Below are 25,349 nucleotides of genomic sequence, written 5' to 3'. Positions count from 1 at the left end.
CATGGAAACAGGAAACAAGCATAGAATCACTGTTGGATTTTATTTACCGACCCTAAAACCACCCAGTTGCAATGCATTTGTGGAAGCGGCCAATACCTAAGGTGGTAGCGGTCGCTGCGGAGGGCCGACCCAGACTGGAAGAGACTCCCTCCCGTAAAACCGATTTTAAAATCCACCATGGGGCGCATCAAGACCTGAACACCCACCAGAGACCAAAGCAAGCAAGAAATCCATCCATTTCTCTACCTCCGCAGACACAAGCTCCCCCCTGTCCATCATTTCGTTTCGTTTCGTTTCGTTTCGTTTACTTGTGCAGCTTCCTCTGGTAGAAAGCCAGCTCCTCGCCCTCCAGGATGTAGCCGTCGCACCGGCCGGACTGGCCGGGCCGAGACGAGACAACGGCGAACAGGCGACCGGCCTCGAACTGCTTCTCCAGCGCGGGGTCGACCTTGCCGCGGGCGGCAAAGCGGGCGGCCTGCTTTGCCTCGATGCTCTTGCTCTTCTTCACTTCCTCAGCAGCCTCCTTGGCCTGCTTCTGCTGCCGTCTGCGGCCGATGGCCTGGCCGTAGTGGGCCTCGTACCATTGGCGGAAGGGGGCCGCATCGATCTGGATGACGGCGCTCTTGGTCAGAGTGTTGGTGCGGACCAGCTCGTTGTTGGACGGGTGGTAGGCGACACCGATAACGCGGGTCTTGCGGGTGGTGCCCTCGGAGCCCCACGAGAAGTTGCCGGAATCCAGGCGGAGCGCCCGGTACTTGGTGTTGCCGCCGCGGACACGGACGGTGTGAATTCGCTTGGCGCCGATACGGGTGTTGGCGGGCTGGCGGCCGGCCTCCCAGGCGCGCTTCTGGCCTGTAAAACGCAATGTCTCCTAGGTCAGAGCCTGCAAGATGCCACGGAATTTGCGCCTTGCACACGGGGGGAGATCGTCTTCGATTCGGGGGGGCAACGCACGGTAGTGGGCGCGCTTCGCACCGGTGGCGGAGCGCTTGTGGCGAGAGTCTCGTGAGATACCCATGATTGCGGTTCCTACACCAAGAAGAAAGAAATCGAGAGGTTTGTTAGCCTACTATCCAGCAATTGTCGGCCACGCGTGGCGGTTTCTGAAAACAGGCTGTTTTTTTTGTTTTTTTTTGGCAGAGGGTCGGGTTTCGTCGGCGTCTCAAGGCGCAGGACAAGAGGAGGGCAGAAGTCCATTCAGCACCGAGACGTCCCAACGCCAATGAGCCCAGCCGATGCCAGTCCAAAAACACGTACCCTGATGATGTAGATGTTCACCAGAATCTGCAATCAAATAACGTGGGCTGGGTGGTCGTCGATGTCGCTGAAAAACTGGTGGGGAGAGCCTGAAAAGTTCGCTGGAGGATTTGTGTGGAATTATGGAGGTGGGCTGGGCGGATTTTCCGCCTAGCGGTAGCAAGCCCTAAGGGACTGTGCACGGACCAATTGGTCGGGTTCATTATGTAAGCGGAGCGGTGGTGTTGATCTGAGGTCTGCGGACCCCACACTCTTGCTCGCTCCATCGTGCGGCCGGAGCGCAGGGGGTCGCAAGCGATGCTGCCGCAATGTGCAGGTGGTTAGAGGTCCTGATATAAATCACCTGCAGCTAGCTGGAAACGATTCAGTGACTCTGCAATAAGGAAAACGCTCAATGCTTTTTTTTTGTTCATCACAAAAGACCATTCACCGTTAATCATATACAGCAACCATTGTGCGCATGCCTCCCAGTCCAATGTATAACGGCCAATGAATATCTAATCCCCTCCGGTGGTAGACCTGCCTACCAAAAACCTCTTGTGTCCATATTATTGATAGGGTATCGCCATTGGTATCGCAGTTTTCGAAATAAATGTAATTGACAAGCAAAGTGTTTGCGCAGACTTCTGTAGCCTTCCCGTCTTCACCCATGTATCTGTGTCAGTATACATTTCTATGTTGTCAGCTGTCGTTCACCAGTCTCATGATTCGTAGGCCACGGAAATGTTGCCTCACAACCCTTGGGTAGGGCTTCTGGTTCTCTTGTACTGCCCAAGCAGTTGGGATAAGGTTTTGCGGCTAACTGTTCCACTTACAGGGTCCTCGGCGCTGTAATTGGGCGCAGGGGTTGAGGGACTCGAGCCCCATCAATGAATTCGTTGGGTTGACAGGCTGGCTTTTGTGGCGCAATTTTCAATGTGAGATCCTCCTCCTTTTCACTCACCAGTTATTGGATGCGATTCCAACCCGGCTCGCGTCTCCCGCAGGATCGAGTCGAAAATCTCTAGCTCGCGTCGTCTACCTCGAGGACAGTCGGAACCAACTCTCCGTTCGGGACAGGATAAGAAGATGGCAGGCACAATTTCGGTCCGGCTACGGAGCCGGTCCAAGAAGCAGGGCATCAAACAGCTGCCCGAGTCGATCGAACTTCCGCTCAATGCCAGCGTCGAGGACGCCAAGAAGGCCATCGCGAAGCAGGCCAAGGTTTCGGACTTCAACCGCCTCGGCCTCTACGACCCCACGACCAACAAGACGCTGAAGGACCGCAAGGCGCTGATCAAGGACTGCGAAAATGTCGTGTCGGCCGGGGAGATGTTGGTCAAGGATCTCGGTAAGATGGCCTCTACAACCGCCTCTCCCCTCAGCACCGCGGGCAGCTAGCCGGCCATGACCAGCCGAGGACGCACCGACACTAACCAGGGAACCCGGCATCTACCACCCAACAGGCACGCAAATCGCCTGGCGCACCGTCTTCGTGATCGAGTACCTCGGGCCCATCCTGTTCCACGTCCTGTTCGCGGCGGCCCGCCAGTACATCTACCCTCTGACGGGCACATACCCCGGTGCCAAGGTCGGGGACATCCCGGCAATGACGACGACGCAGTGGGCCTGCTTCGCCCTCTTCCTGCTGCACTTCCTCAAGCGCGAGGTTGAGACGCTCTTCGTCCACAGGTTCGCGGCCAACACGATGCCGGCCTGGAACCTGTTCCGAAACAGTGCGCTCTACTGGCTGGGCGGCGGCCTCCTGTGCAGCCTCGTCATATACGCCCCCGCGGGCTACCAGCTCCTCGGCTTCGTGCCCATCTTCAACATCGTCCGTGAGGGCCTGATGCCGTTGGATCACCTCGGCATCGCCATCTTCACCTACGGCGAGGTTCTCAACGGCGTCGTCCACCTCCACCTAGCGAGCCTGCGCGCCCCGGGGACCACAGGCAAGGGCATTCCGTCGTGCGTGGGCAGCAGCCTCGTCACCTGTCCCAACTACATGTTCGAGATCATCGCCTGGGTGGGCATGATCATCGTGTCGCGCAGCTGGGCCGTTGCCTTGACCATCTTTTTTGGATCCTTGTACATGCGCATGTGGTCGCGGGGCAAGGAAAAGGAGTTGAGGCAACTCTTCCCCGACAAGTATAAGAAGAAGCGCTACACCATGCTTCCTGGCCTGGTCTAAGCCTTTCTGGCTCAGGTCTGAGGTTTGCCTGGCTGCTGTGTTTCTACACGGGCATTCTGTAACCCCGCGGTCATTCCAAAGAGCCAGATGCCAATTAGGTTGGCCGCTTTGCCTTGTGAACATTAATGGCAAGAAAACGGGTGGCTAGGACGGGCCAACAGATTTTTAAAGTACACCACTGTTTATCAAATGGCTACAACTCTGGAAAAGAAACACACAAGAGGAGGTCGCCTCGCTGACACCCTGGTATATCATTTCTGTTCATGCATCATCAGTCGTGCGAAAAGCAAGGTGGAATACAAAAAGAAGATCCGAGTTGTGATGGAGGCTGGAACACTCAACCCGGCCCATGCAAATGGCCTGCCTCAGGTCGGCTTGTCTGCAGCAGCCATCCTGTCGTATTCGAAAAGGCTGCCGGTTTCCGCAGGCAGCGGCACCTGACACGGGTCTACTTGGGGAAGGTTGGTCGACGGTAAAGGTGCCTTGGCGTCACCGAGAGCGGGTACTTGAGGGGCACTAGCTGGCACACTCGTCTGGGCTGGTGGCAACACGCCAATATCGTTGGCCGCGTGTGCAGACTCCTCAGGAACGGCGTTAGAGGGTGAAGGTACAGCCTGACTTGAGGCAGGTCCTCCGGTGGGAGCATGTTCGGACCGGAAGCCAGAAGTTGAGGATTCTCTAGCAGCTTCATCGTGGATGATAATCTCCGGTTTGTCGTCAGCGCCCGCGCCTTCTGCTGTAGGGCCGCCCCGCTCGCCGCCGGCGTCACTGCCGCAGTCGGAGCTCGCGCCGCAGTCGGAGCAGCAGTCGGAGCACCTGCAGCTGCTGCAGCTCCCCTCCTCGTCGCCGCTGCCGCCGCCTTCCCTGACGAGGCGCAGGGTCTCCTCGACGGTGAGGAAGCGGCGCTCCATCATCTCGGTCCAGTTCTGCAGGTGGCCGAGCTCACGCAGCTTCCAGCTTGTGTCCTCGACCACGCGGGCGATCTGTTGGTTGGTCTGGTGCAGGGCCGCCGTGGCGCGCGCCACGTCGGCCTGCTGCCGCGTGATGACGCGCTCGCCCGCGTGCAGCGCCTGCGCGCGCGGCACCAGCTCCCGGTCCAGGATATTGGCCATGGACGCCTCGAGCGCCACGCGCGCCTCGGCCACGTTGCTGCGGTCGCCCTCGCCGCCGCCGCCGCCGCCGCCGCCGCCGCCGCCGCCGCTTCTGTTGTTGATATCGGTGCTGTTGGCGTTGCCCTGCCGCAGAGGTGGGAGGGTCGGGTTCAGCTGCCTTCTCGGCATGCCGGCGGCCTCACCACCCCCCGACGGCTCGGCGGGATGTCTATACGGTGCCGCCGGGCCGCCGCCACCGCCGCCCCGGGGCGCAATCATGGTTGCCGTCGCTCCGCTCGCGGTCACGGTTGCGGGGGCCGCGGTGCGTCGGCCGAACGGCGGCCACCAGGTCGGGGCGGCGGAGAAGACGGACGACGCGGTCGACGGCGCGGGCGGCGGGGAGGCGCCGGCCGTGCCGCGCGACGAGGTCGTTGCCGAAGAGGATGTCGTTGCCGACGCGGCGCCCGCCGCCGCCGACGACGGGGCAGGGGACGGTGCGGCCGGCGGCGGCGCTGCTACCGAGGACATTGCGGCGGCCAGAAGAAATGTCTTGGGCAGTGCGATTCAAGGTGCGACTCTGGTCGGCCGATGGCAGATGGCCTGGCCCGGCGGAAGATAGTTCAGTTGACGGCTCGGGCTGGAAGGGGTACAACCTGGGCAGCACTGGGGAGGCCAGGATTGACGGGGATGGGACGGCGTCTGGTGCGGGGTATCGCCCACTCCTGCAGCTCTCGGGATATTTTGAGATATTGTCTCGAACTGGACGCTGGGAAAACCAGACCGGTAGCGGGAGCGAACAGACGATTCTGTCTGGGTGTTTGGATCAGTCAATCACGTCTTTGTGATTGCTGCCATTGGACGCATCCACCTCTGCATCGACTACCAGCTCGGGGGGCCTGGTCTGGTTGGCTTCCATGTGGGAGAGGAGACTTTGGAAGCGCGTGGTTGGTCCACCCATGTCCTGCAGGCTCGGCACGCGGAGAGGAGGGGCCACGGCAACTAACATTGGTACCGTAATCAGGGCTGCATGGGCACTCCAGGTCGTCGGGGATTTGTCCGCCGACTTGGACCGAAAGTGGCGCGCGTTGAAAACACGCGAAGCCGCGAGGACGGCGAGTCTCCGGGTCGCCGTCGATGCCCGCCTGACCACCTCTGATGGCTTTCTCGCGGGGAGAGAAGCTAGTGTGTGTTTTCTGCCTACATACTAGGTACCTTACTCTGGTTCAAGTGGTAGGGATGTCCTCGGTCTCGATCTAAGCTCCCTTCCCCGTTACCTCCGACTTGGTTGATCTGCTAGCTCGAGTTTCTTCAAAAAGCTACCTTGTCCGAGATCAGCCAGTCCAAACTTTCTAGGTGGCTCGACTTGAAGAAGTTGGGTAGCTACCTAGGTACCACGGTACCTACCTACCTAGCTACCAGCACTAATGCGTGCCACATCGTGCCAACACCTTAGCATCGGGCCCTCGCCGTTGAGCTGGCAGCGAAGCTTGTGCAACATGTATCCACGGGCTGGCCGCTTCTTCAGCTGGCATTTGCGGCATATAACAGACGGACGGGGGGCCTAAAACAGACGGGGTTCTCAGTTTCTAGCCTCGTGGTAGCAAACCACCCCATACTGCCTCACAGCCCAGAACACCCAGCAATGCAAGAAGCCACCGACATCCTCATCGTCGGGGCCGGCCCCACGGGGCTGACCCTGGCGCTGGAGCTGGCCAAGCACGGCGCCTCGTTCCGCATAGTCGAGAAGGAGCCGGAGCGACACTCGACCAGCCGCGCCATCGTCGTCCAGCCCCGGACCCAGGAGCTCCTGGACCGCCACACCGACTTCCGCGAGGAGATGATGGCCAAGTCGAGCGCCATCCGGGGCGTCCGTTGGCACCTGAGCAAGACCCGCCGGACCTACGGCGACCTGACCGACACCGGGCTCGTCGGCACCAACTTCCCGTCCATCGTCACCTTCTCCCAAGTTGAGATGGAGGGGTTTCTAGAGTCCAGCCTGGGGAAAGTCACGGCCCCCGGCGGCGGCGGCGGTCGCTACGTGGTCGAGCGGGGCGTCGAAGCGACGGCCATCGTGCAGGACCCCGACGGCGTGACCGTGACCCTGTCCAAGGCCCCCAGCCCTGGCGAAGACGGCAGCGGCGCGAGCCCGGCCCTACAGACGGTCCGGTGCAGGTACGTCGTCGGCTGCGACGGGGCCCACAGCGCCGTCCGCAAGGCCGCCACCTCGATCCGGTACGACGGCGGCACCTACCAGCACGACTTCATCCTCTGCGACGCCACCCTCGTCGGCGGCTCGCTCAAGAAGGGCGACATCGAGGTCGGGCTGGGCGACCGCTTCGTCCTCATCATGCCCCTGGCGGCCGCCGACGGCGACGTCGTCCGCATGGCGTGCGCCCGCGACCGCGGGCCCGGCTTCGAGCGCCACGTCCCCCCGACCCTCGCCGAGTTCCAGACGCTGCTGGACGAGACGTACGGCGACCCGGGAACGCTCTCGGACCCGACCTGGCTGACGACCTTTCGGCTCCACTGGCGCTGCGCGAGCCGTTACCGCGAGGGTCGCCTCTTCGTCGCCGGCGACGCCGCCCACATCCACAGCCCGCTCGGCGGCCAGGGCATGAACACGGGCATCCAGGACGCCATCAACCTGGCCTGGAAGCTCGCCGCCGCCACTACCACCACCACCTCTGCCGTCGCCGACGCCCTCCTGGACACGTACGACGAGGAGCGCCGGCCGGTGGGCGAGAACCTGATCCGCACCACGGACCGCATGTTCCGCCTCGTCACCGTCCGCAGCCCCGTCGTCGTCTGGCTGCGCCGCCTGTTGCTCCCCTGGGTCCGCCTGGTCGCGCTCTGCACGCGCGCCCGCCGTCGCCGCTTCTTCACCTTCGTCAGTCAGTTCGGCGTCCACTACCGCGCCAGTAGCAGTAGCAGCAGCGGCATCGTCGCCACCGCGTGCGGCTTTCGTGGTCCTGTGCGCGGCGGCGACCGCCTCCCGGACGGGCCGCTCGTCGGGTGGGCCTCCGCCTCCGCCTCCGCCGCCGCCGTGGAGGGCGGTGGCAGGAGGGACAGCGGCGTCGCGCTCCCGCGCGACGCCACCACGCTGCAGCGCCTCCTCGGCGGCACGACGCACCACCTGCTCCTCTTCTCCGCCGCCGCCGCTGCCGCCGCGTCGCCGCGGGACCTGGCCCTGGCCGCGGCCGAGGTGGCCGGCGCCAGGAGCGACGTCGTCGCCCTCGCCATCTTTTACGGCAGTGATGGTGACGGAGGCAACGACAACGGCAATGGCAACGACGACGACGACGACGACGACGTCTTCAAGACCGAGACCCCGGGCCGCCCCATCGGCAGCACGTTCCGCGACGTCGGCGGCTCGCTCCACGCCCTCTATGGGTTCTCCAAAAGGCCCGGCTATGTCCTCTGCCGCCCGGACGGCTACGCCGCCCACGTGGGACACCTTTCAGACCTGGGCGAGCTGGTTTCGTTTTTGAAGGCGTCAAACATGTTTGTGCACTGATTCGTCGACGCAGATGTTGGTGATTCATCGGCATCATGGATCTGGGGATTTCAATGTAATAGGCTCCTTTCGCCTGGACGACTCGAGTGTTTGCCTGCACTGATCTTTTGTATTTACAGCTACCTTCTTGTGACGAACCATATTCCTTCGCCTCTTACTAATGGCTCCATTGGAGGCTACTTATTCGCTTGCATGGAATAGGATAAAACGCTATCTTGCCGGTGAAGATGTGCGTAACTGCCTGCTGTATCCTTCTGTCTGAGATTTATCATTGACTTGGATCGACTGATTCTATTATTTTTCGTTTCATTTCTCGTGCCACATCTTCTGGTGCCTCCGCCCTATAACATTTGGCTGTCCGATGTCATCACCTACATAGATTCATCGAAGAGCCGATGTAGACCTTATACATGCGGGCCTGAGGGCATCTAGGTTCTCCTAAAATGGTGGCATGCTCCAGGCATGCCAAAATCGTATATGCAGAACCTAGCAAGCGTGAGATTGACAAGTGAAAAATGTACGGGAATAGTCTAGTTACTTGGATGGAAAGCTCCCCATGCCCACTGTAAGATGTCGCAAGTCCATATCCCGGGTTCCCTTCTTTAATATTTTGCTTCCAAACGCCTTTGCAATGCGATCCCTGAGCAATGATGTCGAAATAAAGCTCCGAAGTAGGAAAATGCTGGGGTAAATAAAGGCTCGCAAGTTCATGTGATGAGAAAGAAGGAAAAAGAAAGAGAAAAAGATGCAAGGTACGCGCACATTAGATTTAAGAAATAGACATGCCCCCGTTGTTATCGCGATGGGCCTCCTGCCTTGTCCTGTTTCCCTTCCCACTGCCTGCCTGCCTGCCTGCCTGCCTGGACTCGTCAAAACCGAAGAGCGAAGAAAAAGAATAGAGAGCGAGAAAGAAAGGAAGCAAGAAAACAAGGGAAAGGTTGAGGATGATAAAATGATGACACGCTGGAGGGGAGACGCTTCTAGGCGACAGGTCAAGATGTAGCCATCTATGAGCAAGCGGTAAAGCAAAGCACGAGCTTGGCGTGCTCAGAAGACGACCCAAGCAAAGGGTTGTTCGCGTAGATGTATCATGCACAAACTACATGACCACCTTGCTCCCGTTTTGCATCCGCATCGGGAAGTTGACCATCGGCGACCCAGAACCGTTTGGGCTCATGATATTTAGACCGCCGTCTCCTCCGTAGCCGTTGCCGTAGCCGTAGCCGAAGCCGCCGCTCGACGAGGAGAGAATCGAGTTCATGCTCGCCGTCGAGCCCGAGGCCGATGATGCGAAGGTGCCATGCCGTGACATGGACGGGCCTCCCTGAGACATGAGCGCATCAGCACGCTCAAATACGTTGCCTGTAAGCGCCGCAGAGAACGAGCCGCTCTGTGGCGTCGCCGGCACCGTTGCTTGAACAGCCGGACCCAGAGCCGCGCTCTGCGGACTCATGGGGAGCTGCATATGGTGTCCGTGGTGGTGGTGGTGGTGGTGCATGTCGCCGTTCATGCCGTTCATGCCATTCATGCTGTTGTTCATGCCGCCGTTCATGCCACCGTTCATGCCACCGTTCATACCACCGTTCATACCACCATTCATACCACCATTCATACCGCCGTTCATACTGCCGTTCATACTGCCGTTCATACCACCGCTCATGCCGCCTCGCCCATGGCCGCTGGGGCCGTCCACAGGGCTGAAGAGCATGCCGTTGGGCTGCGAGGTCATGGTCCCGCCAAAGGACGACCGGAGCGAGTAGCCCCAGGGTGAGCGTATTATGAGATCAGTAGTCTCCTGTATACTTTTCTGAATCGGCCGCAGCCGCACCTTGATATCGGCGGGAAGCGAGAGGGGCTTGTCGAAGGCCTTGATTTGCGACCCGAACTCGGTCCACGAGTCGATAAAGCTGCGGCACATGGACCAAAAGTCGCCTTGGGTCCGGATCCCAGGCTCCTTGAGCTTGATGGCCGACATCCGCTCCTTGAGCATCTCGGTTTGGGTGATGACCGTGGTGCATTTGGCAATCAGAATCCTCCAGAGCTGCAGGTCGCGCGTGTTACGCTGCGCCGCCGCGGTCTGGAGCCAGCTGCCGCACTGATTGTTGAAAGCGGGCAGGAGACGCATGACAAGTTCCGATGACCTCTGCAGGGCCAGGAAAATGCCCTCGAACGTGCGGTCCTCCTCGCTAAACTCGCCCATGAGCGCACGGCTACCAGTCGAGGTGAAAGACTCGCCAGACCGCGGGGTAGCAGAGGTGACAATGGTGGCTGTGCGGCCGCTCCCATTAATAAAGGCAAACGGCATGTCGGTGGCAACCCTGAGATTGGTCGGGGCCAGGTTGGCACGCGTGGCATTACGCGGAATGCCACCTGACCTGTCGGCGGTCGGCGTCGCCGAGGTCGAGCCGGACCGCGCCCGGATCGTGTTTGTGTTCACAGAGCCCCTGCTAGTGACCCTGCGATGGCCCTCGTCGGAGCCAACCTGTGACGTCGTGACTCGCAGCTCCGTGATGCTATTATAGAGCTGCATCATCAGCGTCCGGATGTACCGCGGGTCGCCGTTGTCGATGAAGAGCTCGACATTGCTCGCCAGCAGGGAGCAGACGTGCGCGTAGGCATTGACGAGGGTTATGCAGGCTCGCTGCACGTTCTCGTTGTCGAGGTGGGTGCTGTACTCGTCGGCCTCGTGCCTCTGGATCTCCTGCTCCAGCTCCTCTACGTGAGAGTTGGTGTTATAGAAGACGATCTCGAGGCTAGAGCGCTTAGCTGTGCCGTCGCTCGTCAAGCTCATGAGCATCTGGATCATGGGGTGGATCTGGAATATCGAGTAGAGTATCCCTTTGGCAGCTTCTAGTACCGGGTCGATAAACTGCGACTCGCGCCTCCGTTCGGGCAGGACGGACAAGCGCCGCACGTATATCGGCCGCTGTAGGATCGACTCGGCGGGGCTTACTGGAGGCTTTCCGTTAGCGATGGGCCCGTTGGTCTGCTGCATGGCTGAGCCGTGACTAAGACCACGGTAGTGCGAGAAGCGGTTGTTGGCCTGTGTCTCGTCAAGCGTCCCGAGCTGGCTGGCCTTTTGCACAATTCCCATGCGCCGTGACCGATCGCCGGGTCTCTCGCCCCTTGACGCCTGGAGAAGCGTCTCTGAGTTGCTCCGCACTCGTTCGTTGACGTTGCCGATCGTGAGAGGCATGACACCGGGCTTGCGTGGTGCTGTATTTTGCTGCGAAAGCCCCCTGTAATGTGACCGTGTTGGAATCGGGGGCGGGCGTCCCAGAGCTGGTGACCTCAGGTCGGGAAGGCCGGCACCGTTGACCCTGACGGGGAAACGGCCACTGACAACGCGCTTGATAGGAACTCGAGGCGTCTCGGTGCCCTCGCTTGACTCGTCACCGCCCGTATCGGACTCGGCGCGCGTGCTCGTGTTGATGGACATGGCCCTTTGCTTCATGTATTTCTTGATATGCAGAGTCACGGTGACTTCGGTAACCTCGCTCTCCTTCAGCTGCTCGTTCGGTGGGCTGCTTGCCTGCACCTGCAGGATCTCTCGGGGCGGAAACTCGATCGGATTGCCCTCCAGTTTGATCATTTGCAGAGAGTTCATGTCGGCAAGGCAGAGCGGCAGCTCTTTGATACGGTTCTTCTGCACCGCAAACACCTTCAAGGACGTGAGTTTGACAATCTCGGAAGGGAGTGATTGGAGCTTGTTCCGGCCCAGATCCAGGATTTCTAGGCTTTTCAGATCGCATAGCTGTTGTGGCGAGCCACGTCAAGAGTCAGCATTGGACCAAGCGCCAAAAGTATGATGCAGGACAAGGCTCAGGTGGTATTATACCGGTAGTGGGAACTCTCTCAACTCGTTATTCCTGACGTTGAGGTATCGCAGCGTCGAGCACTCGGAGAATCTGGCGGGAAACGACTGGATCTTGTTGTGCGAGAGGGCGAGCCTGGAAGGATGACGATGCAGACATTAGCTAGCCGTCCTATCAGCTGCGCGGGCGGGCTGAACAAGAGAAGGGCAACATACCTCTCTAGCTCGTGCTTGATCACATCGACAACCTCGTCTGGAAGATCCTGGATGTTTCTGTGGCTCAGGTTGATGGTGATGCCAGGCTTCAGCTCGTTGCTAACGCCACTTGCCTCGGCGGCTTGGGATTCGTGGTCCTTGAAGGCTTCAGCCATAGCCTTGCGTGCCATGGTGATGACTTGGCCGGCGGAGACTGGGGATGTGGTTGAGAGCGAGGAGCTGGAGGGCACGGCGCGAATGCCTGCTATTGATGCTGGGATGGGTGGTACACCTGGGACGTTGTTCAGCGAGCTGCCCGAGGCTGCCGCGGCTCGTCGTCCCTGGGCTGGATTCTCCGGGAGGCCCCTTCCGGGGCCCATGGGCCTTTCGCGCTCCATGTCCGAGGATCGTGAGGTCGGGTATGTCTATGGCCAGCTCCCGGTGCTGGATGGGCGAGCGACGCCTTGATGGGCGTTTGCGGGTGGATGGAGGACGATGACGCGGAGCCGAGACGATGAGTCGAGGGGGTTTGTTTCGACGACTAGGTGTTCTGGAGCTCTGCCGTGCTGGAAAAGAGGCGCGGCGGGGAGCGGGAGTGGGAAATACGTAGTTTTGGTAAAAAGCCGGCGAGCCGGAGGATTCAGGCCAATTGAAGGGTGTGCGATCTGACACTGGATAAAACGCGCGAGCCCGTCATGGCATGGAGGATGGCGAGCGAGTTGGCGGCAGGGACTCGAGGGCTGCACCAGGCGCAGACGACGTCGGGCGTGGAATTGGCTTTGTTGTTTTTGCCTGGGCTGCGATGGACGGTGAATGTCTGATGCGGCCGATCTCATTGAATGGGCGCCCGCCCACTTCCAAGCACCTGCTTGAGCGTTGAAATCCAATGTGCGGGTCGGAGCGTGTGCCGGGTGTAGGAGGCAGGCCCTGCAAAGCAGTGGCGGGTAGCACGGTCAGCAGTAACTGCGGCAGGTTATGCAGCGGGCGACTTGCCGCATCACAGTGGCGTCTGGCGCTGGACCGGAGCGATCTCGAACTAAATCCCACAGAGACGTCACCAACTCAAAATGCAGAGTGCAAATGGAAACCCCAAAATTGAAAATAAAAAGAAAGGAAAGAAGCACCAGTCACGATACTACACAGTGCTAGGCTCGCCAAGAGAGGCGGGTTGGAAAATCAAAGAATGGAAATGGAATGGGCGGTAGAAAAAGAAAGGAAAAATTGAAACAAACAAACCGCTGCAGCCTCGCAAGCCCGGAAAATCCCCTGCGCGCTCTGTCATTGCCGTTTAGCTACCCCCGTCCTATCATTCATCTTCTTTTTTTTCTTTTTCTCCCGCCCTATTTTATCCCATCCTTCCCCTTCTCGGCTGCCACGATCAAACCCATCTGGGAACTGGCGGTCGCGCAGCGCTGGAGCTGGGGTGCCAAGCGAAAAAAGGGGTCAGTCGACCGCCTCCTTTGGGGGCACGGGGGCTCCAGCCGCCTGGGGCCCATGATTCGACGTTGCCCCCCGGCGGGCGGCGGGCGGTATGTGCAACAGGGAATCGCCAAAGGGCGGGCAAGCACCTCGGGACTGCGTGGGGCGCGTGGGTACATTTACCACTAGGACCTGTGCGGTAACGCCGCTCAACTGCAGGAAGTGGAGATGCCGCTGTCGCCACCAGCCTGGGCGCTGCTGCAGCTCGGCGACTGGACCGACTCCTGGACCCCTTAGCGTGCCGCACGCCTGCAAGGAACCGAGCGCTGGCAACGACGTGCCGCGTGGTGGGCCGTATCTGATGCCATCACCGCCTGCGAGGCGCGCTCGCTCCACCGCTGCTGCGCTGCTGCTGCACACCGACTAACAGCTGTCTGTCCTCTCACGACCCTATGTACATGGAACAGATCCGTGCCCTGGCTCGCCTGAACGTGTGCTGCCCTGGCCAAAAGAGAGGCCTGTCCGAAAGCTCGTCTGAGTCTTTTGTCAGCCCCTCCCAACTTCAAGTCTGGTGTCGCGTAGCGGGTCGAGCGCCATGGGCGGCCCTTGCACTTGCAGAGTTCCCAGTCGGGCACACGATTGGCGTGACTGCGCAAGCAAGCACCTCCCCTTCCCCTGCAGCCTCATTGTGCGGGGAATCCAGTCCGACACTTGGGCCAACACGGAGAGTCGGAAGCTTGCCGATGTGTTGGCCCAGAACATATACACCAAACAGCACACGAGTAGGCGTGTCGCCCGTGGCCGAGTCACATTGACATTGTTGGTTCTAATTACTTTTATTATGCAGTTCGTTGTCAGCAGTCAACGGTGCAGGGCTTCCTGCGGTATTGTATGGAGGACATTCCAGTTCCTGATGTCAGCGAAACTATTGTGCATCGTCGATGCAAAGCTGGAGGGCAGACACTGGACTGCTTCAAAGAGGCAGATGGTTCAGCGTAGAATACTTTGTATAGGTAAGTTATTAAGCAGGCTGCCAACGCAAAAAAAAAAAAAAAAAAAAACGTTTACATTCACGATTTGGAGCAATTAGCCCGACTATTCAAACAATCCACACAGACAAGCATGCCGAGCTCAGCCATCGCTAAAGGCCAGCTGAAACGGGCTGGCGAAACAACAACCCTGCCGCCCATGTTTTGTTTCTCTCATCTCTGTTTCTCACTGCTGCTCCAAGCACCCGGATTTTCTGGGCGGGTCTATCACGTGGAGCAGGCCCCGCACATCCATAGACGCCTCACTGGGAAGGGAGAGGGAGTGGGGGGTCTCGGAGACTTGAGGTCGATCAACCGAGTTGGAGGCACGTTCCTCAAAGCAAAAGCCTGCACTTCTGGGGAGAGGAAAGAGAGAGAAAACAAGAAAAGCACGGAGCAGGAAGAAACATCACCGAGAAAAAAAAACATTAGCCAAATGAGATAAAAGGAAATAACTCTCTAGAACAGGTTCGTGTCGTTGGGGCCGCATGGGACTACTGTGGATCAATTTTGTAGTATTCTTATCTGGCCGTCGTGGGCGGGTCCAGTGGCGCCTTCCGTCCGCCTTTGAGATCAGACAGCACACATGGTACCTTACTGTCACTTTAGTACTTGCTATGCATGCTGGGTCAACCAACCCGCGAGAGTCTCAGCTAACTTCCTCCCCACCAAGGGACCGTCTGCCCGCGTCCGAACAACACCATGCATGCGTCATCTGGCCCGAACACTCCTGCGACGAACCCGAGGCTCTTCACCCCGCTCCCTTGAGGCCAAGCACAGCAAGCGCTCGAGCACAGCTGCTGCGTCTGATGGTTTGCCTGTTGCTAGTCTGCATTTCGTCGGCTGCTCGGGAACACTTCCACCATGGCTCCCCTCAGAAGGACGGGCTCTTGCACCGACATCGACTTTACGCTGAAGCGTCAATTCAAGAAAGAAGCATTTAGGTACCGACGAGATCACCGCCTGTCCCTGTCCACACACTGTCTGCTTTGCCGTTTTTGTGGATTCTCCGGATGTTGACGTCGGGTGCGAGGCTGAAGGCCCACCCAGAGGGAAGTCATAGTGGCCGCACTCGAGAGACACGATGTTTTTGTCCAGGCCGCCACCTCGTTCGGGAAGAGCCTGTGCTTCCAGCTCCCAGCGGTAATAGACCACGGGAGTAGGTACCGCCCCGCATCATGGTCTTGGAACAGAGCGATCCCAGATGTCGCTTTACGATGGCAGCTAACAGCTCCTCCGACGTGACGTGATAGTCACAATCGTGGTTTCACCGCTACTAAGTCTGATGGTGTGTGGCTAGGCTTGAAACCTCCGGCAACTTCCCGCGCACACCCATACATGATTTTACCTAGAAACATGGCGGCTGAACCAATTGAGTACAGATGAACCAAGTCGAGGCACTCAAGGCTGCCAATGTAGATGCTAGGACGCTAAACAGCACTACCCCTCGTGATGAGAAGGAGCACATCTACCAGGAACTCGCGTCTGGCCATCCACGGATCAGACTGCTCTACGTAACGCCGGAGCTCTGCTCGACGGACTATTTCCGCAAGAAGCTCCAGTTGGTGCACAAACAGAAAGAGCTGGCCCGTGTCGCTGTCGATGAGGCCCATTGCATTTCCGAGTGGGGTCATGACTTTCGGAAGGACTTCAAGCGCCTCTCTTGGTTCCGAGAGGCGTTCCCAGATGTGCCCATCATGTGTCTTACAGCAACCGCCAACGAGCAGGTCCGCCGCGACGTCTTGGCCACAATGGGCCTTCTGGGAGGCAGCGATCCGGACAGACTGAAGACCTTTTCCACCACGGCCTTTCGTCCAAACCTCCACATAGAGGTCCGCTTTACCAGCGACGAGGCGAATGACCGCTTTGACAACTTTCTCGTCTGGCTCCGGGGAGTTCACAAGCGCAGGAAGGAGGCCGAGCGGCTCCAGGAGCTCGACGAGCTCGGCGAGCGCTTCGATGGCATTTCTGGTATCATCTACACCATCTCGCGGGGCGAGTGCGAGTCGCTGGCCTCGGCACTGCGCGAGCAAGGGATAGGCGCGCAACCCTTCCACGCGAAGCTGACCAAAGAGGTCAAGGAGACGACGCTGGCCCGCTGGATCGCCGGCAAGCCCGGCTACGACGTCATCGTGGCCACGACGGCGTTCGGGATGGGTATCGACAAGGACAACGTGCGCTACGTCGTGCACTGGCGCGTGCCAAAGTCCTTCGAGGGCTACTACCAGGAGGCGGGCCGGGCGGGCCGCGACGGCAGGGCGTCGTACTGCTTCCTGTACTACAGCCGCGAGGACCGCGACCGCACCTGGAGTCTTGTGGCGCGCGGCGACAGCTCCGGCTCTTCGTCGTCCGCCGAGAGCAGGGCGGCCCGCATGCAGAGCTTCCAGCGCCTCGTGGCCTACTGCGAGAATACCGGCGGCTGTCGGCACGCGGCCGTGTGCAGGTACTTTGGGGAGGATGCGACGCCGGACTGCGACTTTGCCTGCGACTGGCACAAGGACCCGCAGGACTTGAGGGAGAGGATGAGGCGCGGGCTCGCGAGCGAGGAGTACGTGAGCACGCAGCGGGAGGAAGGCATGTATGACGGATACGACGAATATGATTAGCCGTGTTCTTTTGGGAACTCGGCTGGCTGGATACCCCCTCCCATAGAGGATGTCGATACCCATCGTTGGTGTTATTAATATGGTGCCCGTCTCATGTTATTGCGCTCTTGTTGCGAGCCAATTGGGCCACCGTGCCAAAAGCGAAGGCCCCCGCTTAGTGGCTGGTAGCTACCAAGTGGGTCTATATCCGTTTGCGACAGCTCTATTATTCGAAACACTGTCTGATGTTTACGTCGCTTTCCCAACCTGACATCAGTCATTTGATGTCGCATATACGATGACACTCGGATGGATGAATTTAAACACCATGAAAATCTTAGCAGGCCTGCCTAGGTACTTACCTGATACAGGACTATCGTTTCAACATAACCAAGCTTGTGATGATATGGACGGGTATCATAGAAATACAAACACGCCGTTTACCGTTATATCCCGGAAACCCCAGCAGTGGCTTTAGTTTCATATGAGCTGCTCGAGCATCTCCTTGGTTCCATCTTGAGAGAGTTTTGTTCTCATGTCCTGCCAGCTAGACCACGCAGCGCCCTGTATGACACAGTCTGTGAGGTCGTCCAGCTTCTTGGCCCGCAACCCTGGCTTTATTGCGGCAGCATCATTGCCATCGTCAAGACTCTTCTTGGCCCTCCTCTCCTTCTTGACCTCCTTGTCCGGCCGCCACTTTTGAAGAAACACAGCCGCGGTCCGCTCGGCCTCGGGGCTCCCCATGGTCACGCTCGCGGCGGGCGCACCGCCACCACCGCCACCGCCATCGCCATCGCCATCGCCATCGCCATCGCCATCGCCATCGCCATCGCCATCGCCATCGCCATCGCCATCGCCATCGCCATCGCCATCGCCGCCGCCGCCGCCGCCGCCCGCACTGTCCCCGCAGATCCAACCGCCCAGCAGGTCGATCTTCATCCCCTTGAGCACCCTCGTCGGCACGCGCCCGCCGCCCTCGTCCCCGCTGAAGAAGTGTGCGGACGACAGGAGCGGGTTGACAACCTCGACGGCGCCGGCCCAGTGGCCGCGGCGGCGCAGGGTGGCGAGGACGGCGTGCAGCATGGCCTCGAGCGTGTTGACGCGCAGCGTCCACTCGAGCACCGACGAGGTGCTGCCAGATCGGAAGCGCTGCTGCTCGATGAGCACGCGCGTCGGCGCCCGCGGTAGTGGCAGCAAGTGCCGCTCCACCACGTCCACGGCCACGGCGCTCAGGTCCGCCTTGGAGCCGTAGTCGAGCGCGTCGGCCCCGGGGGTGACCTCGGTCAGGTCGAGCACCTCCCACGAGTTTAGCGTGAGCACCGGGCCGGTGAGGGTGAGGTCCACCACCCCAGCCGAGCGGGTCGGCGGCGGTGATGTCGCCGCCGCCGCCGCCGCCGCCAAGCCGGAAGGGATGGTCTTTTCGGCGGCGGACCCCCGGCGCTTCGGTGGCGGCGGCGCCCCCAGGGTGAAGTGGCAAAAGGCAAAGTTGCGCAGGCCCATGTCGATGCTGAGGATCCGCTCGGCCGGCGGGGGCGGCTTGTGGGCGGCCAGGGCGGCGACGATGCGGGCGGCGAGGGCGCTCTTGGTGCCCGCCTTTGCGACGCCGCAGGCCTGGGCGATCTGCTGGAGCTGAGCGTTTGTTAGGGCCTTGGGGCGAGGCATGGTGGGAAGAGTTGCCCGCTGGGTCGCCGTGAGCGCCCGCCCTGGGCTGTGTGATGGGCTCTTTGGGAGGGTTGGGAGGGTGTTGGCAGCAGTCGAATCAGGCCAATAGAGAGGAGATGGGGATTATTGGTATTGGCTGTATATATCTATAGGCTCCTTCCATCGCCATCTCTAGCTGCTTGCCTCAACTTCTTCTCGGACGGGAAACCGTGCAGGGCTCGCACCCCACTTCTTTATATTGAACCCCACCCTATGCTCATAACCCCCCTGGTTGTAGCCCGTAGATGTTTTAAATCAGCCCGTGTTGCTGGTGTGGATGGAGAGAATGTGGACGTTTTATGTGTCAGCTCTCCCGTCTCAGTGTCGCACAGTCGCTGTTTGCTCAAAAGAAGGCAGAGCAATCCAGACCCAATTGGCCTTGGAGAGAATAGAATGGTACGCTAGAGGGGATGAGAGAGAACTCCCGTGCCATACGACCCTAGCTGATATCTATAATACTTGCAAATTTCTAGGAACCTAGTTGATCTTCAACTCAAGGTGAATGGCTTCCTTCAGCCCCGTTGCCCGCCAGTGTCTTGGTCGCTACCAGTCACGCAAAGAAACGTACATATTGGAGCCTTTGGCTTCCACGAGCAAAAGAATCAGCGTGTTCGTTGTCGCTATTCTATCTTACATATCTGGGGTTGTGGTTGCCATCATGCCGTGGCCCCGCCTCGTCCCTCTCGGCCGGGCTTCCATCACCGTTGTGGACTTGCGTAGGTGGCAGTGATGTGAGTCTCTCTACAGCGTGGAGGACATGAGCATGTCTGGCGGAAGAAAATGGCAGCACTAAAGAGGCAAGAATGCAGCAAGCCAACATGCGCCGAGGTAAATAGGAGGTGCCCAGTGAGGTGCTGGGCCTTGAGGCCAAGATTCCATTCTCTCTTGCTGTTGGGAGCCTATACACGCCCCAACTCCACACACAGTCCGTACCTGTTAGACGGGCTCTAGCGGCTCCACGGGCTTTGCCCCGAGCGACAGCGACGATGGACGGCGCCGCCGACGGCCGCCGGCCTCCCAGTCCGACACGTCGTCGTCGCCCTGCTCCGTGTAGTCATCACCGTCGTCGTCGTCGTCGTCGTCGTCATCCTCGTCCGCGCTCTCGTTCACCTCGATGCCGATCTCGATGTCCCTCGTCACCATGATGGACCCGTGCGTCGGCTCGGGCGGCTCGGGCTGCCCGACGATGGTGCGGGCCGACAACTGGCCGACGCCGAAGCTGTCATTGTTGTCGGACCGCCTCGTCGCCGACACCAGGCTCGTGACCCCGAACCTGCTGCCCCGCGATGACGACGCCGACGACCCGCCGCCGCCCGCGTACTTTGAGCTGGTGCGGCTCCCGCGCCACCTGCCGCCCCGGCGCTTGCGCCGTGACCCGCCGTCGCCCGCGTCTCCTCCACCCGACGGCTGGTCGTTGCTGTTGGCGTTGGTCGGCTTGCTCGCCGTCGCCGTCACGAAGACGAGCGCCGCCACCACCGGGCCCATCCGCGCCCCGAGCTTCCGCAGCGCGGGGACGCACTCGCACACGATGAGGCTGAATATCTCGACCTCGGACCAGAGCATGGCGTCGACGATGGTGTCTGTTCCCCCAAGGCATCTTGTCAGCATTGGTCTGCCAAGGGGAGAATGCCGACTTTGTCGGATGGATGGGGTGTCGGCCTCGGGTCATGTTCTTACATGTTGGGTCGTCGCCCGTGTAAAGAAGCGGGACGAGTCTGATGCGGACGACTGAGAAGATACAAACACTGGTTTGTGTGAATTGTTTGTTTCAAGTCAGTCTTTGCCGGTTCTTGCTTCCAGGAATATCGTCGTGTGGTTGCGTCGGACGACATGATGTTGAAAAGCAGGCCACTTACAACATGCCGAGGGATACCAGGGCAAACATGGCCGTCTTCTTGCCGGCCGACAGCCTCAGCCCCCATAGTACTGGGATGGGTTGCACAAAGAGGACGACGTCGGTGAAGAGTTTTATGCCAAACTGCCGCCCTCCAAAGGGAGGCCCAAAGTCAGCCTTGGTTGTAAACTGGCAAGGAACAAACCGCAAGGGCGGGCGAGATCCCTTCCCAGCTTGAGAAAAGGCCACCCACAAAAGAAAGATAGAAAGCGCCCACGTTGCTGCACGTGCCGGGTATCGTCGGGACGAGGGCCTTGGAGAACGGAGTGCACATGAGGTGCGACGTGATGCCCTCGCCCAGCCCCTGAAGGACCAGGAACACGATCAGGGCGTGGTTGAGCAGGGTATGTTGCCGGTCCGAGAAGAGCCGGAGGTAGTAGAAGGCGTATGCGAGCTTGGCCGTGAGGGAGCCGAGGACGTAGAGCGAGAATGTCGGAAGGCCGTACTTTTCGTTATTGTTGGGTGGTTAGCTGCTGCCGCCCGCGGGGCTCAAGGAGAAGGTCGATGGGCTAAGAGGAGCATTGTTCGCTGCTTGACTAACCCGCAGGTACATCTCGAGCATTTCTGGGCTGATGTCTTCAAAATGGGAGCCGAACCCGACCGTGGTCACTATCGCAACCAGTATTAGCCTTATGGGCACCGCGTGCCAGCCATCAATATCAAGTGGGTACTTACTTAGAATTACAAGAATAAGTAGCGCCATCAGAGACAGCTTGGGACTCGTAGACACTGCTCGTTAGTATTCCAACACCTAAAGCAGGTAGCAAAGAGCTCGGATCGACTCCCAATGTGGGTGCCCATCGCGCCTGTTCGCGTACCCATGCGACGACCGACATTGCTGGAAATTCGCAGTGTGCGTAGCGTCAGCGAGTTGATCTTTGAGACGTAGAAAAGATACAGATAGAGTGATGGAGAGGTATATAGTCGCATGTAGCCATGTAGCTGCCGAAAGGACGAGCGGAACGTCGGGGCGCGGGGGGGGAGGAGCTCCCTCACTGACCGTCGTCGATCCAAAAGTTCCTCATCGTCACGGCGCTCACCGTCACGCGGCCCGCGATGGCTAGCGACGACACGGTCATCATGGCGATGTTGGCGCCCACGACGCGGGGTGCTAGGGAATCTTCGCTCGCCATCATTGTGCCGTCGTCGATGCCGTCATCATAGTCGGCTCGACCGTCTAACTGCTACGCTTTCAGGGAGGGGAGGGAGAAAGAAGCCTGCTGCTTCGCCCGCGAAAAGCTCTCGGAAAGCAAGGTTGGGGTTTGTGAGGGGGGAGGGAAATATGGGCTCTCTTTCTCTGTCTCGCTCCGCCGTCCCCCGAGCACATGCTTATCCTGACTATGGGAGGAGGGAGCTCGGGCGGCCCACACCCCGCGCTTATACCGAGGCTAGAGGAGAGGAGGGGGCGAGGCATTCTACAGTAGGTACATGCCAAGTCTCAGCCGGGGCGCAATATATATGGATGTTGGTGGGATACGGGGGAACAAGGATGCGAGAGGGGGGGGCACCCCGACCCCCTCTCTCCGGACCATTCAGGTTGGACTTGAAACGCCAAGGGGCGGACTGAGTTGTGATATTTGGGAGGCAAGCGTGAAAAGTTCGGACGATTTGGCTTGGTATACGGCTTACATGCCCGTCGAGCAAACTTGGTAGACAGCAGATGCCGAGTATTTATAATGTGTCCATAAGAGGGCATTCCCGCCGCACCTCCGAGATGGATGGCTTCCGTCGTCCGACTGTTCCATCACGGGAGTTGATCACCCCTTGGGGAGAGGGACGGTGGGTGGTGATCTGCCGGGGTGCGTGTGCTTACTGCTTTGGCAGGTACCACTAGGCACATACATGGAAAGTATGTGGCCAAACAGGGCAAGCCCGCGCAGGGACATGCATCGCTAACGCGGCGTAGCTCGGGCATAGGTCGTGACGTTTTGGGGAGGTGCCGACTTTCGGGCGAACGGACAGAGATAATGAATACATGCATGTGGGTAGATGTTGCTGCGAGGAGCTGTCACGCAGGACTCTTCTTTGGCCGGTCGGCAGAAACGCAGCGTGTTGTCGTAATGTAATACCTGCCAGTTCACAATCTAAGACGCCTTCGTACAGCAGTCCCACGGTTCAGAAGAAAAGCCCCTGTTGATTGATGTCACTCCGGCGGGGAGAGGACGTCAAGTCAGCAGTCGGCGGGGGAAATCGAGTGCCCTCGGGCCCAGCCCCCTGATCCAGGAAATGTCGGGCCGGAAAGGCCGTAGAACTTGTCATGTTACGGGGAGTTGGGTTGCGGGGAGAAAGCTTGAATGTAATGCTTGGCTTCCCAAGTGACGTGAGCAATCCACTCTTGGTTGGCTTCAAACTTTATCTCTCTCCTCTCGAGCCTAGGCCCCCCGCGGGTGTGCACTGGACAGGGGGAAAGTTCTTGAAGCAAACCCCGGGGTGGATGGGAGTGACAGAGGAGGCGACGATTTCTTTTGATCAAGACAAAAGGCCATTTCCGTGAGGTTGGGATGCAATGACGAACGGGAGGGCGGTTTTTTTTTTTTTTTGCCTCGGCGCCGAGGCAGGAAGCCAGGCACCATCAGAACAGGGCGCCCTCGATATCCAGAGGCTTGACACAGATATCCAATGCGTACAATACAGCCCTCTATCTATCTACGCTCGGGGGGTGGCAAAATAGGGGGCATGGGACACGGGCTCGGACGCGCGCGGGGTATCGGGAAAGCTTGTTGTCTTGGTGGTGAGGTTCAGAACCCAGCCGCTTAGATATTTATTTCAGCGTAACCAGCTCCTCGGCGCTGGTCGGGTGGATGGCAACGCAGCTGTCAAAGTCCTTCTTGGTGGCGCCCATTCTGACGGCCACGCCGAAGCCCTGCAGCATCTCCCCGCTGCCCATGCCGACAATGTGCAATCCAACCACCTTCTCCTCGGGCCCCGCACAGACAAGCTTGTACGACGTCGGGCCCTTCTCCTCGGGCTCCATCATGGCGTAGTACATGGCCGTGAAGCTTGTCTTGTAAACCTTGATGTTCTCGGCCCCGTACTTCTCGACGGCCTGTGGCTCAGTGAGCCCGATGGAGCCGACCTCGGGGTGCGCGAACACGACCGAGGGGACGCCGGAGTAGTCCAGCTTCAGGGTGCTGAACTGCTCGCCGCCGAAGAGCCGGTGCGACAGCCTGCGGCCTGCCGCGATGGCCACGGGCGTCAGCTCGACCTGCCCGGTAACATCGCCAAGCGCGTAGATGTTGTCCACCGACGTGTTCTGGAACTCGTCGACCATGATGTAGCCTCTCTCATCCACCTTGACGCCCGCCTCCTCCAGCCCAATGTTCTTGGTCAGCGGGGTCCGGCCGATGGCCCAGATGAGATGGTCCAGGCCCTCAACCCGACCATATCCATTACTATCCATGTAGTGCAACGTCAACTTTCCCGTGGCCTCGTCGCGATCGATCCTGGTCTGCTCCGACCGCTTGTGCAAGTGAACGCCCAGGCGCTGGTACTCCTTGGTCACGACCTCTTGGACCATGGGGTCGAAGTTGCGCAGGAACGTGTTGTGGCGGATGAAGAGGTGTGTCTCTACACCGAGCGCGTTGAACATGCCCGCGAACTCTACCGCGATGTATCCCGCGCCCACGAGCGCGACCTTCTTGGGCAGGTCCGCGATATCGAAGAAGCCATCGCTGTTGATTCCGAACTCGGCGCCAGGGATGACGGGCGGGGGAGCCGTCGGTTGGCCGCCCACTGCGATCAGGATCTTCTTGGCCTTGACTACAGCCTTGGTACCGTCATCCAGCGTCACCTCGGCTTCGTTGCGGTTGAGGAGCCTGGCGTGGCCGTGGAGGTACTCGACCTTGTCGTTGGCAAGGTTGCGGTCGTAGATGCCGTTGAGGCGCTTGATGTAGGCGTCGCGCTTCTCCTTGAACGCCCGCCAGTTGAAAGGGGCAGTCTCCTGGACGGAGAAGCCGTAGCTCTTGGCCTGGTGAATGGTCTCGGCTATAGCGGCGGCGTTGAAGGTGATTTTCTTGGGCACGCATCTGGAAGGGACCGCAGTGACGGGTCAGTATCTTGACAGAGTGCGACGTGACAGGGGATGTAGCAAGGGAGAGGGAGCCTACCCGACGTTGACACAAGTTCCGCCTATCCTTCCTGCCTCGACTATCATGGCCTTGGCTCCAAACTTGGAGCTCGCCATGCGGGCCGAGGCAAGGCCGCCGCTGCCGCCGCCGATGACCAGATAGTCGGTCTCTTTCGTTATAGGCGCCATCCTGGGGAAGCCTGCCGAGAAGTGTCTGGAAAGGTGGGCGAGCCTGGCGGACGCGGTTCTCGAGGCGCGGGTGGCCAAAGATGCTGTTCTGAAGGGGTGGAGAGCTTGCATGTGGGATATGCTGGGAGGGGCGGGAGCCAAGAGGACGTGATGCGCCTGCCTGGTGTTTATAAGTACCTTGGTAGGTACCTCGGTAGGTACCTTGCCAAGTACTTTGGTAGGTATATTACGGAAGGCCTGGGGTGTGCCAATGATGCAGGCGCGGGGTACAAGCACGCCTACGCAGCTCTGGGATTCGGCTGTGGGTTCGCGCGAACGCAGTGCAACGTCGGATTGACTTGGGAATGAGTAAGCGGCACAAGGCATCAATGATATTGTACCGAGCGAGTGTGGGTTTTTGTCAGCAACAGCTTTTTTTTTTTTTTT

At 59.5% G+C, this 25,349-nt stretch overlaps 10 protein-coding genes across 10 annotated transcripts; 4 read left to right on the top strand and 6 right to left on the bottom strand.

The window, feature by feature from the left end:
- Positions 1-304: 304 nt before the first annotated feature.
- Positions 305-1,018, bottom strand: GGTG_11212 (40S ribosomal protein S8; the record flags this gene model as incomplete). The annotated part of the gene is made up of 2 exons (XM_009229094.1): positions 305-852; positions 955-1,018. 2 exons carry the CDS (start codon positions 1,016-1,018, stop codon positions 305-307), a joined length of 612 nt encoding a protein of 203 aa, XP_009227358.1.
- A 1,027-nt stretch (positions 1,019-2,045) lies between these two features.
- On the top strand, positions 2,046-4,542 carry GGTG_11211 (enoyl reductase TSC13). The gene is made up of 2 exons (XM_009229093.1): positions 2,046-2,587; positions 2,703-4,542. The coding sequence occupies exons 1-2, from the start codon at positions 2,326-2,328 to the stop codon at positions 3,425-3,427; spliced, it is 987 nt and encodes a 328-aa protein (XP_009227357.1). The 5' UTR covers positions 2,046-2,325; the 3' UTR covers positions 3,428-4,542.
- Positions 3,310-5,513, bottom strand: GGTG_11210 (hypothetical protein). The gene has a single exon (XM_009229092.1). The coding sequence runs from the start codon at positions 5,044-5,046 to the stop codon at positions 3,793-3,795; it is 1,254 nt and encodes a 417-aa protein (XP_009227356.1). The 5' UTR covers positions 5,047-5,513; the 3' UTR covers positions 3,310-3,792.
- GGTG_11209 (pentachlorophenol 4-monooxygenase) lies at positions 4,883-8,471 on the top strand. The gene has a single exon (XM_009229091.1). The coding sequence runs from the start codon at positions 6,161-6,163 to the stop codon at positions 8,030-8,032; it is 1,872 nt and encodes a 623-aa protein (XP_009227355.1). The 5' UTR covers positions 4,883-6,160; the 3' UTR covers positions 8,033-8,471.
- Positions 8,415-12,933, bottom strand: GGTG_11208 (hypothetical protein). The gene is made up of 3 exons (XM_009229090.1): positions 12,063-12,933; positions 11,871-11,982; positions 8,415-11,786 (listed from the first exon to the last, which is right to left on the bottom strand). The coding sequence occupies exons 1-3, from the start codon at positions 12,437-12,439 to the stop codon at positions 9,132-9,134; spliced, it is 3,144 nt and encodes a 1,047-aa protein (XP_009227354.1). The 5' UTR covers positions 12,440-12,933; the 3' UTR covers positions 8,415-9,131.
- Positions 12,934-13,535: 602 nt separating this feature from the next.
- On the top strand, positions 13,536-13,887 carry GGTG_11207 (hypothetical protein; the record flags this gene model as incomplete). The annotated part of the gene is made up of 2 exons (XM_009229089.1): positions 13,536-13,570; positions 13,650-13,887. The coding sequence occupies 2 exons, from the start codon at positions 13,536-13,538 to the stop codon at positions 13,885-13,887; spliced, it is 273 nt and encodes a 90-aa protein (XP_009227353.1).
- Positions 13,888-15,064: 1,177 nt separating this feature from the next.
- GGTG_11206 (hypothetical protein) lies at positions 15,065-17,438 on the top strand. Its single transcript, XM_009229088.1, has 4 exons — positions 15,065-15,432; positions 15,529-15,647; positions 15,742-15,776; positions 15,871-17,438. Exons 1-4 carry the CDS (start codon positions 15,353-15,355, stop codon positions 17,092-17,094), a joined length of 1,458 nt encoding a protein of 485 aa, XP_009227352.1. The 5' UTR covers positions 15,065-15,352; the 3' UTR covers positions 17,095-17,438.
- On the bottom strand, positions 17,378-18,928 carry GGTG_11205 (hypothetical protein). The gene has a single exon (XM_009229087.1). The coding sequence runs from the start codon at positions 18,733-18,735 to the stop codon at positions 17,554-17,556; it is 1,182 nt and encodes a 393-aa protein (XP_009227351.1). The 5' UTR covers positions 18,736-18,928; the 3' UTR covers positions 17,378-17,553.
- A 370-nt stretch (positions 18,929-19,298) lies between these two features.
- GGTG_11204 (hypothetical protein) lies at positions 19,299-21,801 on the bottom strand (the record flags this gene model as incomplete). Its single annotated transcript, XM_009229086.1, has 8 exons — positions 19,299-20,354; positions 20,452-20,519; positions 20,631-20,752; positions 20,862-21,113; positions 21,210-21,277; positions 21,344-21,380; positions 21,487-21,506; positions 21,669-21,801. The coding sequence occupies 8 exons, from the start codon at positions 21,799-21,801 to the stop codon at positions 19,711-19,713; spliced, it is 1,344 nt and encodes a 447-aa protein (XP_009227350.1). The 3' UTR covers positions 19,299-19,710.
- A 1,362-nt stretch (positions 21,802-23,163) lies between these two features.
- On the bottom strand, positions 23,164-25,324 carry GGTG_11203 (glutathione reductase). The gene is made up of 2 exons (XM_009229085.1): positions 24,775-25,324; positions 23,164-24,693 (listed from the first exon to the last, which is right to left on the bottom strand). The coding sequence occupies exons 1-2, from the start codon at positions 25,287-25,289 to the stop codon at positions 23,430-23,432; spliced, it is 1,779 nt and encodes a 592-aa protein (XP_009227349.1). The 5' UTR covers positions 25,290-25,324; the 3' UTR covers positions 23,164-23,429.
- Between the last annotated feature and the right edge of the window lie 25 nt (positions 25,325-25,349).

The sequence above is a fragment of the Gaeumannomyces tritici genome (assembly GCF_000145635.1).
Source record: "Gaeumannomyces tritici R3-111a-1 unplaced genomic scaffold supercont2.6, whole genome shotgun sequence".
In the NCBI taxonomy this organism is placed as follows: Eukaryota; Fungi; Ascomycota; class Sordariomycetes; order Magnaporthales; family Magnaporthaceae; genus Gaeumannomyces; species Gaeumannomyces tritici.
This window is presented reverse-complemented; position numbering and strand designations above follow the sequence as displayed.

Excerpts from the sequence above, each read along its gene's own strand:
- GGTG_11211 (XM_009229093.1), top strand. The coding sequence starts at position 2,326 with ATGGCAGGCACAATTTCGGTCCGGCTACGGAGCCGGTCCAAGAAGCAG. Across the intron at positions 2,588-2,702 it reads GATGTTGGTCAAGGATCTCG|GCACGCAAATCGCCTGGCGC; the intron begins GTAAGATGGCCT and ends ACCACCCAACAG.
- GGTG_11210 (XM_009229092.1), bottom strand. The coding sequence starts at position 5,046 with ATGTCCTCGGTAGCAGCGCCGCCGCCGGCCGCACCGTCCCCTGCCCCG.
- GGTG_11209 (XM_009229091.1), top strand. The coding sequence starts at position 6,161 with ATGCAAGAAGCCACCGACATCCTCATCGTCGGGGCCGGCCCCACGGGG.
- GGTG_11208 (XM_009229090.1), bottom strand. The coding sequence starts at position 12,439 with ATGGAGCGCGAAAGGCCCATGGGCCCCGGAAGGGGCCTCCCGGAGAAT. Across the intron at positions 11,983-12,062 it reads ATCAAGCACGAGCTAGAGAG|GCTCGCCCTCTCGCACAACA; the intron begins GTATGTTGCCCT and ends TCATCCTTCCAG. Across the intron at positions 11,787-11,870 it reads TGAGAGAGTTCCCACTACCG|CTATGCGATCTGAAAAGCCT; the intron begins GTATAATACCAC and ends TCGCCACAACAG.
- GGTG_11206 (XM_009229088.1), top strand. The coding sequence starts at position 15,353 with ATGGCTCCCCTCAGAAGGACGGGCTCTTGCACCGACATCGACTTTACG. Across the intron at positions 15,433-15,528 it reads TTCAAGAAAGAAGCATTTAG|GCCCACCCAGAGGGAAGTCA; the intron begins GTACCGACGAGA and ends GCGAGGCTGAAG. Across the intron at positions 15,777-15,870 it reads CACCGCTACTAAGTCTGATG|ATGAACCAAGTCGAGGCACT; the intron begins GTGTGTGGCTAG and ends AATTGAGTACAG.
- GGTG_11205 (XM_009229087.1), bottom strand. The coding sequence starts at position 18,735 with ATGCCTCGCCCCAAGGCCCTAACAAACGCTCAGCTCCAGCAGATCGCC.
- GGTG_11203 (XM_009229085.1), bottom strand. The coding sequence starts at position 25,289 with ATGCCTTGTGCCGCTTACTCATTCCCAAGTCAATCCGACGTTGCACTG. Across the intron at positions 24,694-24,774 it reads GGAACTTGTGTCAACGTCGG|ATGCGTGCCCAAGAAAATCA; the intron begins GTAGGCTCCCTC and ends GGTCCCTTCCAG.